The 15,504-nt window shown below is 30.0% G+C and overlaps 1 protein-coding gene across 2 annotated transcripts; it reads left to right on the plus strand.

Annotated features, from left to right (window-relative positions):
- The first annotated feature begins 2,581 nt into the window (after positions 1 to 2,581).
- On the plus strand, positions 2,582 to 9,671 carry LOC145334967 (uncharacterized). Of its 2 annotated transcripts, XR_013885066.1 has the most exons (6): positions 2,582 to 2,636; positions 3,560 to 3,613; positions 4,031 to 4,180; positions 6,633 to 6,791; positions 8,883 to 8,924; positions 9,257 to 9,671. XR_013885066.1 is itself a non-coding variant. In XM_080180610.1 (5 exons), exons 2-5 carry the CDS (start codon positions 3,560 to 3,562, stop codon positions 9,338 to 9,340), a joined length of 330 nt encoding a protein of 109 aa, XP_080036736.1. In that variant the 5' UTR covers positions 2,582 to 2,636; the 3' UTR covers positions 9,341 to 9,671. The 2 variants fall into 2 exon arrangements, 1 of the variants encoding a protein (XP_080036736.1); XM_080180610.1 differs by lacking the exon at positions 6,633 to 6,791.
- Positions 9,672 to 15,504: the final 5,833 nt, after the last annotated feature.

Consider the following 15,504-nt stretch of genomic DNA (forward strand, 5'->3'; position numbering starts at 1 on the left):
TTTTTTATATTATTATCCACAGAAAGCTGTCTATAATACGATATGATACTTAATTGCAACTAGAATTTTTCTGTCAGTTATATAAGACTATGTGTCACGATAAGTATAATCATAATTCAATAGGTTTGTTAGACACGATTTGAATGCATGTAAAGCTGATTATCGAAGTCAGTCCTTTTTTAATTGCTATTGCTTTTACCCTTCTAGGTAATTGTCCCCTCCCTTCCTGCCTTTCATGAGTGTTGTCATCTTTGCATTTGTTAATTTGTAGCACCATATTAATTTGAGATAAAAAAGGTTAAATAGAATCCTTGTACAAATTGTTTGATTTTTTCATTTCCCTCTTTCCATAGCCCAGATGTCTATGATAATATTAATATCTAATAATTTATTGATTTGAAATTAATAACAGAATAGGCTAAATTAGAAAATTCATTTGAATAATTTTTCCTTTTCAATTTCTTTCTATTTTTTCTTTTTCTTTTTAGTAGCGAAGCTACTCAATATTTTATTTTGTCTGTACGTTCGTATGTAACGCTAAGTGAAAAATATGTAAAGTACAATAAAGTTTGTAAAGTAAAGCTGCCGAGCATTGTATGGATAGTATAGCTGCTGAGCCCTGTATGCAAAGTATAACTGCCGAGCATTGTATATGTATAGTACAGCTGTATGTATAGCATATCTGCCAAGCTCTGTATGTATAGTATAGCTGCCGAGCCCTGTATGCATGGTATAGCTTCCGAGCCCTGTATGCAGAGTATAGCTGCCGAGCCCTGTTTGCAAAGTATAACTTCCGAGTCCTGTATGTAAAGTATAGCTGCCGAGCTCTGTATGTATAGTATATCTGCCAAGCTCTGTAAGCATAGTATATCTGACAAGCTCTGTATGTAAAGTATAGCTGCCGAGCTCTGTATGTATAGCATATCTGCCGAGCTCTGTTTATATAGTATGACTGCCGAGCAATGTATTTATTGTAAAGCTGCTGAGCACTGTATGTATAGTATGGTATAGATCAGGCCTGTATGTAAAGTATAGCTGCCGAGCCCCTAATGTATGTATAGAATACTTCCTTGAAAATTCGTGCTTTTCTTATCCTAATTGTTTTGTAATTAAATTTTACGACTTAATTTCTAGGTATCTTTTTCCTCTTTAGTCACGAATATCTATATATCTATCTATCTATCTACCTTACTATCTATCTACCTATCTATCTATCTATCTATCTATCTATCTATCTATCTATCTATCTATCTATCTATCTATCTATCTATCTATCTATCTATCTATCTATCTATCTATCTATCTATCTATCTATCTATCTATCTATCTATCTATCTATCTATCTATTTATCTATCTATCTATCTATCTATCTACCTATCCATTTATTTGTAATCTATCTATATTATCATATATTGGTTTATGGGTTAGACTTAATTTCCTCATACAATCCCAAACACAATTGAGGATCGCAAACATCTTTGGTTGTTTATAAGGTGGAAGAATTGTTAAGGATCAAAAAAAAAACCTCAAGACTTATGAATTTTGATACAATTGTTGTTGCAATTAATGGTTTTTCATAATGAGAGTAAAGAAAATGTGGCGGTAGTGTGGGATAGTAACAACATCGCGGTTCTGATGACTAGATAATGTGCGGAAGTGAAGATTCACTGGTTTATGATGCTCGGTGCATCGCACACCACAATTCAACACATATGTCATAAATGTTCACAGATAAAGTATTATAACTTAGATTTAGAACACTTAGACATATTTTAATGATAAAAAAACAATAAAAAATTCGCAATGAGATTCAAAGTTTCCATTTAATATTAAACTTAAAAATGTAATGAAATTATTGTAAATTATAGATACCATTTTTTTTGTTAGGGGGGGGGGGGCATTTTAGTATAGGATCCTACCTTAAAATATAGCTTCAAACCAGGACCAGAGCGTATATTCACTGAGAAGGTCAACGGTCAACCTTCTCGGTTCAGTGGTTACTAAAATCTTAAGATTCAGGCGGAAAGACTACGAATAAAGATGGACAGAAGCATTATACTACTTTGCATAATGCATAATGAAAAAAATAATGCCATTTTTAACATTAATGTTTCCTATAGCATCCATTAATATTTTTGTTGTAGTAGTACCACGGATCGGGCAAGATAAGACAATAGATGATAAAATAAATTACCCCTTTTTTAGTTGAATTGTTGGATAAACTTTTTTAACCAACAATCGATATATATTTACTTGGATGTTGCACTAGATTTTCATGTTCTCTGATAAAGTTACAAGGCATATGGTTAAAATAATGAAACCTTACATACACCCCCTTTAACCCATACCCTTCCCTCCCATTGGATGAACAAACTGACCAATAAATTATAAATATAAGTTGGCGACAAATTTTCGCCGGACAATATATCCACGTATATCCTATATCCATTGCCTTTCCATAGAAATCCTATGGTATATCCGCTCTATGCTACTAGTCTGTCTCTGCTCTGCTGTGTCCTTCAAAGTTGGACGCGCAAGTAAATTTTGTGGCCGAGGCAAATAATCCATTGACTTTGATCTTGAAATCCTTACACCGTCAGTTCAAAGTTGACGCTCAACCAACAAACACATAAAGGCACGGTGCAGCCGCCATTCAATTAATTCTATACCATTTTATATTTTAGCTGTAAAGATTAAATTTAGTAAAAAGGTTGATTTTATAAAACGTACTTTTTAAAATTTAGTAAATTAAATATTTTTTTCATATTAATTTTAATTAGTGATATTTGTCTGTTAATTGAATTTATTTGAAATTTTTGATATTCATTTAAATTCTAATGAAATCAATTATAAATGTTTACAAATAATTAAAATCTTGATTTTTAATCATTTTTAAGTCATCTTAAGAAAGCTTTCTAAATCTAAATAGTTTTAATAGGATATAATTGTATTGAGCTTAATAAATTATTATAGGTATACCTATCTAGCAAGGAAGGTAATAGTTATTTATCGCATCGTATCATAAACAGCTTTCTGCGGGCATTAGAAGTTTTAAGATTAAAAACTGGCTCTTTGGGTCTAACAAAACTAGTATTAATCTTATTATTTTTATATTCGTTGAAAATTGTCTGCAATACGATGATATACATGATTTTTCAGTATAGCTGAGATCCGTTTCTAATCCAGCGGATATTAATCGGATTCGAAGATATACTGAAAACATAAATTTTACACTTCCAGCTTTAAACAAAAATACAATTTAAAAATATATATATTTTCTTTCTAGCAATTAAGAGAATAATAAAAATTAATTAGTAATCAATTAATGTAAAAATGGGGGAAATTATTTTTTATTTCTGTTTGTTAATTAATAATGTGCATGTTAATTAAAAACTTTTTTACATTTTTTTTGGGAAAATAAGTTTCAAATTCATTAACTTTAGGACTTTTGTAGGCCAGAAATGAATCAACCTTTGATATCTAAACAACATGAAAAATTATTTGCTTGATTTATTAAAATTTAAAAACTTATAATTGAATGGCAAATATTAAAACTAGATGAAAACCTTCCCTGCAATTGTCGCCTTCGGCCTTGTATGCCTCTCCACTCAGGTATTTGTTGCCATTGGACTTTCCTATCCTGTTTTCCTTTATCATATCTCACTCTCTCTACCGATGTATTATCTTTAATGATAAAAAGATTTATCATCTATCCTATCCTATAAAGATGTAAGCTTATCTTTGAAGCTAAATATCTCAAAAATGGCTGGCTACATTCGTCGCAGCCGCTTGTAATACAAAGTTGCAAGTTATTGTAATTTTACATTTGAAGCTAAACATCTGATTTTTCTTGTATGATATACTTTCTGATTATGTTTGAATCATTTTGGGAAATATATTCTTATAGACTACTTTGTCCCTATGTTTCTCTGCAAGAGGTTAGGGGCTAAGCTGATGGTTTGTATGTTTGCAGTTAGCTGTCCATATGCCTTTAAATAAAAATTACAATGAATTATTTTATTTGTGAAGGTTATGTCTGGACCTCTGATGCCCGCCTACGTTGATGCCGAGACCGGCGAGGCCTTTATCCGTGTGCCCGGGCCAGTTGACCGCGTGCGTCGTCAGGTTGACCAGTACCCTGATGCCGACACCTCCTATGGAGCACCCGCACCTGTACCTGTAAGTATTGATTTGATTTTATTTTTCATGCCACTGTCTGTTTCTTTAAAAAAAATAAGAACTGGTAATTGAAACTCCCTGTTCCAAAAGAAAAATAAAGGAGGGGGGGAGGAAGGGGGGTAGTTACTATGCCTACATTCCTAAAGTTTTATACTTGCATTGCCGAGCCTAAACCTATCTAACCAAACGTAAAGTAGTAAATAAACAAAGAAAAAACTCTTCCTTACCCCTAAATTTTAATTTTCTTCAGCAGGGGAAGGGGTGTACTATCCTCGACTAGGCTCTTTGAGGGGAACTTTAAAACATTTTATTTATTATTTTTGCATTTTCAAAAATTGTGTATGTTTAAAAGGGTAATTTTGTTTGGTTAAATACGGAAATAAGGAAAAACCACAAAAAGATATGTGAAAAGATAAATAAAATATAATATTAAGTTTGTAAAACTAAGATCAAATAAGAAATAATAACAAATATTTTTTATTTAAAGTTGATTTGCTTTATGTAAAACACACTTAATTATAAAACTTATTTATTGGAACTTTTCGACTAATCTTTTGCTATAACACATCAGGCAATGGACGGTGAATTGATAAAAACACTCACAATTAAGATAAACTAAACTACCCCTCGTGTAAAATTAATTAATTGGTGTAAAACATTAGACACTGCCAGATTGTACAACCCAAACAAGATTTAGAAAAGTCCCCAAAAATTGTTAAAAGAATGAGTTAACATGTTTTAACAACTTTGGGAACTAGTAAAAATTGCAATGCAATGGCCCTTTCCCTGCTATACACACACACACACATACACACACACACACACACACACACACAAACATACAAACACACATCTCTAAATTATTGTTGTTTTGCCCTTGACTTTGAAAGGAAATGGTTACTAACTAAAATTACAATTTTAGGGTTTAGGTGTAAAACTATCATTATCTATCTATCTATATATTTGTTTGAGAATATCTATCATTAAATCTAATCAAAATAAAAAACACTTTAATAGATATATAATGCATCGTATTATAGACTGTTTTCCGCAGATAGGAAAATTATAAGATTGTTTCTAGTTCCAGGCCAACTAAACTGATATTGAATCTATGATTTTTTTTATTATTCGTAGAAAATTGTCATATCATACGTTACGATACATGATTTTTCAGTATGGCTCAAAACTATTTTTAATCAAGCAGGTATTAATTGGTTTCGAAGCCATACTGGAATAAACTTTAAATGATTGAAAACAATTAAAATATCAGATTTTATATCCCTACCCAAGTTCAGGGTCAAGTCAACCCCTCCTAATGATTCTTCCTAATAACCAAATCCTTATTGCTCAAACTCACGGATTTTTGGCATCAGGGGTTTCCCAAAAAAATGTTGCTATGCTGTTTTTTCACCCTGCTTCAAAAATCATTATCGAAAAGTTGTACAGAATATGAAAATTTGAAATTAAAACAAAATATTTTGTCTTATCCCTTGGTTTCCCTGAGAAAACCCTAATAACCAAACACTAATTGTTACCAGCCCACAAGGGGCCAAGGGCAAAAAGGCATTTGGTAAATTTTATAGGGCCTTTTTTGTGTTGCTTTTAAATGGAAAATTGTGGGCCATTAAATACACTAGATTTATTATTCGGAAGTTTTGAATTTCCCTCTGGGGTTTTTAAATTGTAGGAAGTTAGAATTGCCTTTATAGAATTTAAAAGGAAAGAAATGATATATAGTATCGTTTTTCTGAGTAAAATACTCTTTAAAGTAGTTTCTGAGTAAAATACCCTTTAAATTAGATTTCTTTTACATACAATTTGTTTGTATTCCATATGGATATTTAAACTTATTTTGAAATTCTGCATTTAAATTGAGCTTTTTTTATATTCTATTTATTTGAGACCCCTTTCTTTTTTTTGTATCCTTTCCTATTTTGCCAATAACTTTAATAACATAAACAATTCTATCACACATATATAATAGACTATAAAAGTTGGAAAGATTTTTAATCAATATAATAGATTTGAAATCTGCATAAAATTTTAAGGGTTTTTTATAAAATTCGTTTTTTATATGATTCTTTATTTAAAGGCGCAAATACGATTTAAGTTAATAAATTTTGACCAATAGGATAGCTGGATTGGAAACTACCTACGCTCTAATTGGTTGAATGATGTCCGTCACTTAAGCTTTTCCAATCAGAGCGCAGATAGTTTTCAATCCACCAATCACAGATCTCAAAATTATTTAACTTAATTTGTATTTGCGCCTTTAAATAAAGAATTATGTAAAAAACTAATTTTATAAAAAATCCTTAAAATTTTATGCAGATTTCAAATCTATTATATTGATTAAAAATCTTTCCAACTTTTATAGTCTAATATATAATTACAATAAATAGGACTTAAATTATGGCAATCAATTTGTTATCCTAATAATCTCCTTGCCTAGGTTGGTAGAGTAAAGATTCAGGCCTACCGTGGTCCCTCCAAGGGGGAATATGACTTTGCTCCTTGGGGCTACTACAACACCCAGCCCGAGGATGCTGGTGTCTACCATTAAGCCTTAATTTTCTCCCCTACTTTTATCTTCTTTCTTCCTTGTTTTAAGGTCTGGTTTTATTTTATAGCACCCCTAGAATGTAGAATTAGCACAATTACACTGTAATAAAATCACCCTCTATTAAAAGCACCCACAAAACACAATATCATTATAATCTAAATTCATACATCAATGCATCTATGACACAAAGTAGAATAATGTCTCCATGTTCAGATGAAGTTTAGAATCTTATAATGCACTGGGCCAATTGAGCTTTGCTATCCAGGGAATATTTTTACTTGTCATGCCAGGGTTTTTGGGGTTAAATTACCCCTTTTTATACATAAAACTAACCCTTCCCACTAAAAAACTGCCCATTTTTAAGAGCTATGCCCCTAAAGGCTAATGACCAAGCCACTAGAAGTGTTTCAAGTAAAGAATTATAGCATGAAATATTTTTTTTTCATTAACACTAAATAAAAACACTAAAAATTAATGTTTGGTTTACACAATAGCACAAATTGTTCAAGTTTCTTAAAAAATCTGTCAAATTACATTTCAAAATATTTTTTTCTCTCATAAACTATTCTACCTTCACTATTTATTAACAAAGCTTTTCTTGTTAGTAGTTTAGCTAATCTATAAGTTTAAATGAACCTCTGTTCCATAGATACTGAATGAAGGAAATTTATTTTCTCAACTATTTTTCAAGTTAGACAGTTGAAATTCTTATTCTCATATCCTTTGCTTCTGAAATTATTTCAATTGATTCATCTGATTCAATAGCAACCATACTTACTTTGGTTTTGTTTAGCATCTTTTATTATTTTTATGATTTGCTACTTATGGATGATCTCATCTTTGTTTTTGTTTGTATTTTTTGTTTTGCAAACACAATTTTGGTAAAAGTAAACAAAGTTAGACAAGGATTAGAAAAAATGGTCTAAATTAATCCTTTAGGAAAAGGAAAATATTACTTTTTTTTCAAGGAATATACATTATTATTGTTTCATTTAAAAAAGAGTTTTTAATGTTTATTAAGAACTAAATCCAAGGCTAATCTAGAAGTGAGGTTTTCATTAGCATTTGAATTTAAAATTAGGAATAAGTAAGACTCTTGGAATGGAAACTCTAACCCTAGGGCTAGCCTAAGAAAATTTAAAGATTTAGCCTAATGTCCCTTTTAGTTAATATGTATAAAAAATCTTTTGCTTCCAGGAAAAGAAGTAAAACTGATTCCTAATGATATCAATAATACACAATAATAAGATGTTTTACAGAATTTACTTTATCTAATATTCATGACATGTCAAACTTTCTTCTTGACTTCTTTCACATTATTTATTCACAAAATATTCTAAATATCTTTTTTTGTGTGTTCACACAATTTAGCTCAATGAATTGTAGCTAAAATGAAATTAATTTTTTTATCATTTTAAGAAAAAAAGAATAAAAGTATGCGTAAATTTTTTTAACTTGAGAGTATAATTTTTTATATTCCAATTCAAGCTAATTTTGATTAATGCAATTTATTTAGTTTTATTGTTTGAAGTTAATATTACCACGAATCCATTTAATCTTATTGGAAATTCTAAAGAATCAAAAATGGAAAACCATTTTGGATATTAACCAGATCAGTCTTGCCTTTCACAAAATTTAATAAAGATTTTTCAAATTTGAGTCTTATGAAAATTTAATGAATAATTAAAAACTCCAGAATTATTAAATTATTCATTTGTCGCGAATTAGAAATACATTATGATTTTTGAAAAATCTTTATGCTCTTTTGAACCTAACAATTTAATTGTATTTACATTTATAAAAGATTCAAAAACTTTTTTACTAATTACTTCTTTTATAACTAAACTTTTTTTCATTAAACCTATTTGGATACAGATCAAAGAGTACTTATCTTACAAACAAACAAATATGTATTAGGGTTCTAGATGTATATGATATACTGATTGTAATCATATATTTTTATTAAATTGATATTATTAGTACTAGATATTAGTAAATGTTATTGAATTTCATTATCGAGAAAAATTAATTTTTGCACCAAAATTCACCTGTATTTGGTCATTAGATCAAGCTAGTGATTGTACTCTTATGCTCTATCTTATTTCTGGCTCAAAATTTAAAAACATCTTTTTATTTCAGCTTGGAAGAGTGAAGATCCAGGTGTACAGAGGTCCCAGCAAGGTATTTATTTTTCATATTATTTTGACACATGAGAAAAATTAAGATTTACAGAACATACTTTGCAGGTTAAACAAATTCATACAATTAAAATTATGGTTTATAAGCTTTTTTTTGACAGTGTACATATTTTCTTAATATCGCAAGATATGGCTAAATATTGTATCAAAGTTAAAAAGTTATTTTCCTATTATATATCACAAATTTAAACTAAAATTATCTTAATAAAAAAACATAAAAAAGATATTTCATCCAAAGAAAAACTGTTTTTTCTTGCAGTCAAAATCTTTCTTTAAGCAAATAACTATATTAAACTAATATTTACTTTTTTTCAGGGAGAAGGTTATGACACTTTCGCCCCCTGGGGTTACTACAACACCCAGCCCGCTGATGCTGGCCATGGCTATGGCCACCATTAACCTAACCTAACCAAAAATTATTCCTCCTGAAAACATACTTTTTACTTTAATTTGTCCGATTTAAAACACCAAATACATGATGACTGAATTTTATAAAATCAAATCTTTAAAAATGAATGTCAATTAAAAGTATGTTTTACCACGTCAATAACAGCAATCTCATATGTTTCCTGTAATTATATTGTTATTTGTTATACCTTAATGGTATTTGTTATACCTTCATGGTATTGTTATATCCTTGTTATCTGTTATGCCTTTTGGTAATTGTTATATCCTTGTAAAAGTACAAAAATAAGAAAATTTATTTATTAATAAATTTATCTGTGATAAAGGTGTTATTTTACTTTTTGATGTTTTTTCCATGCTTTTAAACCATCCATTTGAGGGTGGGTCGATTTTGGAATTTCACATTAGTAGACATTGGCAAGGGTTACTGGGCCAATATAAAACCCTGTGAAACTTGAAAGAGGTTTTTTTAATCCAAAAACAACGGGCGCGCGGGGGGTATAATATTTGCCCGCCCCCTTATAAAACCAAAAATTGAAATTCCTTCAAACACAGCCATAAGAGCCAAGTCACTTTTGAAACTTGAATGGGGCTTATATACATATATGACGTCCGCAACTTATAATAACAGTAAAATCTAAAAAAAGGGTAAAATGGACCCACCCTAATCCATTTAAATTGGCTGACTTAATATCGATATTAACGCCGACGTTATGATTGAGTAAATTTTACATATATCGGCTGCTAGCGGAAACGCCTATAGCACCTAGGGGCTTTATATTCATAGGGACAGAAAGGGGCAAAAATATAGCTTAAAACCATCCCAAGGCTTAAATATAAAAATACTATAGCCTGAAACCATCTTAGGGTCTAAAGAAGCTGATACTTACTTACTTTTGAAAATACTATCTTGAAATTCACGACCAAGGCATTATTTAGATTTCTTCCCTATTTGCTCTTAATATACTCAGTTATTATACGGTCAAACATTCACCTTTTTTTTATATAATTGATGTCATCATTTTAACGTCTTTGGTATGACGCCAGTACCTTTTATGACACACATTTGTGTCACGAATATGTTTTTCAAGAAATTTTAGTTCATGTATTTTCTGTCTAAATAAATACTAAAGTAAATAAATAGAAATTGAAATATCCAGAGAGGGAGGGAGCGGACATTGGAATTGAAATTGTACCGGTACCCAATTATATCCTTTTTACTTTGTTGACTTTAAAACTTTGGAGACTCCTATTAAAAATTGAATGATTAATACAAACTAGCAGCGTCCAAATTTTTCAACCAATAATTTTAACGAATGGTTTATTTTATTTTCATTGTTGGGAATGAATATAATTTATCGTCCATTGTCTTATCCGTTAAGATCCCTAAAATATTGGTATTTCAAAGGATAAGATTTAGATCTATCTCTCTCTCTCCCTCTCCCTCTCTTTTTCTTTTTCCCTCTCCCCCCCCCCCTTTTCTCTCTCTCTCTCTCTCTCTCTCTCTCTCTCTCTCTCTCTCTCTCTCTCTCTCTCTCTCTCTCTCTCTCATTCTCTCTCTCTCTCTCAATTCAACTCTCTAATTTTCACTATATCTCTCTTTCTCTCTCTTCCTAGCTCTCTCTCTCTCCCTTTCTCTACTAAAAATATTCTCTGCACTGATATGGGACGTAATCGTTCTTGGTTAAAAGATTCATCTCTCTCTTTAAATATTGGAAATTCGTGCGAAGAGGAAATATAAAATAGAAAACAACAAGGACATTAACATTTTACCAGTTTGTAAGAAGCGAAGCTTATTATTTTTGTTTCTTTGGAATTTACAAGTGAAGTACGTTAATATGTTTAACACATTGATACTGAGAGATAAGACAATGGGAGTTTAACCCGATTTTAAGTCCCACAATAACCTTTGCACTTGGTTGACAAATTCTGTCGCAATATTTTTAGCATACAATCACACAACCTTTCCTGAGATACCCTTAGGTTGATGAGGGGAAGATTTATTGGAGAATTTTATAATAAAGCTTTCCCTCGTCCATGCTTGTCATTTAAATAAGAGCGCTGTTAGCCTAATTTAGTTGGGTCGCTTAATATGGAAAAACTTCCAAAATTCAATGCCTGGGTGATTTAAAAATTATGTAGCTTCCAGGAGAACTGCTGGTCAGCTGGTAATGTAACACATAATACACACAGCTAGTTGCGAAGCTTTGAAATCTAATAATAATATAAAATTTATTCTCGTATTCATTCGAATCCGGTGGATAGGAACCGGTTCTCATCCATACGAAAAAACTAGGTCTAGCATCGTATTATATCCAGCTTTCTAAACAAAATCGGAGAGGTAGTGCAGAAATGTGGTACACTTGGCAAATAATGCACCATTTTTATAAAAGTTAATGTACCTAAAATATAAAATTTTTATCTATAAAACAAAGTATCTTAATGTCTGTCTGTCCGTCCCTTAAAATCTCGGTAACCACTGAACCGGTCGGATTTTACTCTTCAGAGAATATACCTTCTAGTCCTGTGGTGGTTTTAAGCTATTTTCTTGGGGGGTGGGACACCCCCAACCCACCCAAAAATATAAAATCCCTCTCCCCAATTTATTTTTCAATTACCTATAAAAAGTACTCAAAAAGCATAAAATGATTTAAAATATATATTCTATTTACTTATTTTGACAATATTACAAGTAAAGTTGATACAAAATTTACGAGTTTTGAACAAACTTCATAAAAAATGCATTAAAAAGGTTGAAAATGAACATTTTTTAGTATTTTCCCGCGTTTACAAACTAAAGCACTCTTTTCACCTATTTTTTTTTAATTTTGCATTTTTTGCAGGGATCTAAAGTGATAAGTCAATGGCTTATAAATTCATGTACATCCCAAATGATGATACTAAAAATAACCCCATCTTAAGATTACAAATAGTGGTTGAAAAGTTTGAACTCTCAACTTTATGAACCAACCAATCAAAATTCAATAAAAGTCCCGTAAGTTGCAAAGCCAACGAATAAGAAACTACTGTCATAAAACATAAATGATATAAAAAAAACTTAGTATAAACAAAATCGCAGCTACGGCGCACAGCCGGACAAGGTGAGTTAATGCAGATGATGTGTGGTTTAAAACTAAAAACATTAAGAAAAATTGAGGTGCTTCACTTGCTAAAATAAGGATTTTCAACAAATGACATCAACTTTACATTTAAACTACTTACAAAAAATACTTAAGTTGGAAGTGGTGTAGAAAGAAAATTGTATCTAAAATATTTATAAAGAAGTTGTATCAACTTTTTTGCTTTTTATTTAAGATAGCTAGCCGGTTCTTTCAGTAAGTAGTAGATGTAAAATTTTTCATAGAATTCAGATATGCAATCGGTTTTTTTGTAGACCTCTTATTTTTTAAGTAATTTAAGTTTTTTAAAAAAATAATTAAGTCGGTTTTAAGGTATTAAAACGCAACAAAATAAAAGAAGAAAATAGCCAGTATGAACAAAAATAGTAAGATCTTTAATTTGACACCTTACTTTTAAAATTCTGTTGAGTAATTGTTGAAAAAATCTATTTTTTTTAACCCTGGTTTAATCAAAACATCAAACCTAAATATTTTCTCATACAGACATAAAAAATATGGGTTCATATATACCATTAGAATGAGAAAAATAATATGAATCCATTCTAAGCAAAATTGAAAAAGTTTTAAAAAATTGTAATAAAAAATAGAAAAAATAAAAAGTTTATTTTAAGAATTGTACCTACTAAACTAGCCAATCACAAATCGCAAAAATTGACGAATCGGGAAGCTTAATCTATAAAATTAACCTATAGAATTGCCAGAAAAAAAGGAGAACCTTCATACAATATATACAATAGATACTACAATAAATATAGTGATATTAAAGAACATGTAAAGAATGAAAAATTATGAACAAATATGCATCAGTCTGTTTATAAACTTCAAAACAATGCAGTTAAAAATACATTATTGTTTCTTGTGTTTAAAAAATATCTGCTACATTGCATTGTCTTTTGTTTAGGTTTAGTTCAGGTTTGGTTCAAGCTAACCCTTTAAAGCCGGAAATTATGATTCTTAAAATAAACTTATTTTTTGTAATAGTTTTATAAAACTTTTTCAATTTTGCTTAGAATAGATGCGTAATATTTTTCTGATTCTAAAGGTATATATGAACCCATGTTTTTTATGTCTGTTTGAGAAAATATTTAGGTCTAAAGTTTTCATTAAACCGAGGTTAAAAAAATAGATTTTTTCAACAATTACTCAACAGAATTTTAAAAGTAAGGTGTCAAATTAAAGATCTTACTATTTTTGTTCATACTGGCCATTTTCTTCTTTTATTTTGTTGCGTTTTAATACCTTAAAACCGACTTAATTATTTTTTTAAAAAACTTAAATTACTTTAAAAATAAGAGGTCTACAAAAAAACCGATTGCATATCTGAATTCTATGAAAAATTTTACATCTACTACTTACTGAAAGAACCGGCTAGCTATCTTAAATAAAAAGCAAAAAAGTTGATACAACTTCTTTTGGCTACTCAATATCTTGAGTATATCCGTAAGTTTGAGAGATGATCAATGCGCAAAAGTTATTTAAGTCAGGTTTACTTAATTGTGACCTTTTAATAGCGAAGCTTTTCTATAATTAGGGTCGGTCCGTCCGTCCGAGATAGTTAGCTTTTATTCGTTAATTTAGGCATGTAAGAATTGTCCTATCGATTTCAAACTTTGCACGGTGATTCCTGTAGTAGTTAGGTACGATTTAGAAAGCGTAGCAACTCTGTAATCGTTACCAAAATGTCCGTACGTCCATTTTAAACATGTTGATTTTTTTACTTTTTTAATACCAATTTTTTATGTGATAAAATCATTCGATTGATCTGATTTTTTGATTACTGATTCATATTACAATAAGGTACAATATTATGAGCAAAGCATCTCTATAATCAAGTATTAAAATGTCAGTATGTCCTTAAACAGAATTCTGTATTTAAGAAGTTTTGCAACAAATTTACGTATAATTTTGTCAATTCTTATATTTTCATATTTTGTATATTCAGTTCTGACACTCAACAAAAGTTAATGTTCGTCTGTCATATCGTTTCAGAGCTTCGCTTTTATGGATGTTGTCATCCTTTTTTCACTATATTTGATGTTTAGTTTATGTTCTTCAGCATAATTGTCCTTGTTTTAAATAGCTAACCTACTCTAATATTAAAAATGTCCGTTTGTTTGATGATTTTCTCGGCTCTTATTAGAGATAGACGGTGGTAATTTGGTGTAAAGATTCACTATGTACCAATCAGGGATAAGGGATGGGAAACGTAAGAAAATATTATTCCAGGCCTATTTTCCAACTAGGCCTAAAAAACTAGTTTCGGGATGACGCAGTAGTTAGATTTGAAAACTATGAACAATGATGAAATAGCTATTATATGAATGCAAAGAAAAAAAGTATAGAATAGAATTCAGGTAGTTGATTATACCTATCATAAAATATAATAAAAACTTTTCAAAGAACCAATATGTTAGTGGCTTTAAGTAGAATCCCGTTATTACTTCGCCAACCCCCCCCCCCCCCCCCATTTAAAAAAAAGTTTTTTTTGAGATGGTTAAATCTGATTTATTTTCAAACATTTTAAGGGAAGATCTACTTCACCCCAAAATTTGTATATAGAAATAAACACCGCTTTAGCTCCCCAGCTTTAATAAATAAATTAAGTAGAATTGAATAAGTACAGGGGTAACATTCTATCAACTAATTGTTCCATAGCAAACATATAAATTAAGAATTTAAAAAAAAAAAATTTATTTTACGTTAAATATTAAGAGAAAAGTACAATTAAGTGTGCAATAATTTTTACAAAAAATAATGAAATTTTTTTTTTAACAAAACACAGTACACTTTTATTTACATATTGAACTAGTTTTGTATTTGTGATCATTTAGATTGGTTATCAATTCCACATGAAATGTAACTTTTAAATTGTCTAAAGACATGAGTTTTTCACATTGTTCTAAAGTATAAAATGTTGAATCCTACTCAGTCTTCAAAAAACGATCTCTCAATTTATGTTTTGCTATATGGACATTTATTAATGTGTAAATTTAATAATAAGTTGATGTGATTGAACGT

Source organism: Acartia tonsa, chromosome 13 (assembly GCF_053477335.1).
Source record: "Acartia tonsa isolate MP-2025a chromosome 13, ASM5347733v1, whole genome shotgun sequence".
Lineage (NCBI taxonomy): Eukaryota > Metazoa > Arthropoda > Copepoda > Calanoida > Acartiidae > Acartia > Acartia tonsa.

What these genes read in the sequence shown, in the direction of transcription:
- LOC145334967 (XM_080180610.1), top strand. Translation starts at nt 3,560, where the DNA reads ATGAAAACCTTCCCTGCAATTGTCGCCTTCGGCCTTGTATGCCTCTCC. An exon ending in TTGTATGCCTCTCCACTCAG is followed by an intron (nt 3,614 to 4,030) that starts GTATTTGTTGCC and finishes TTATTTGTGAAG; the next exon opens with GTTATGTCTGGACCTCTGAT. An exon ending in TGTACAGAGGTCCCAGCAAG is followed by an intron (nt 8,925 to 9,256) that starts GTATTTATTTTT and finishes ACTTTTTTTCAG; the next exon opens with GGAGAAGGTTATGACACTTT.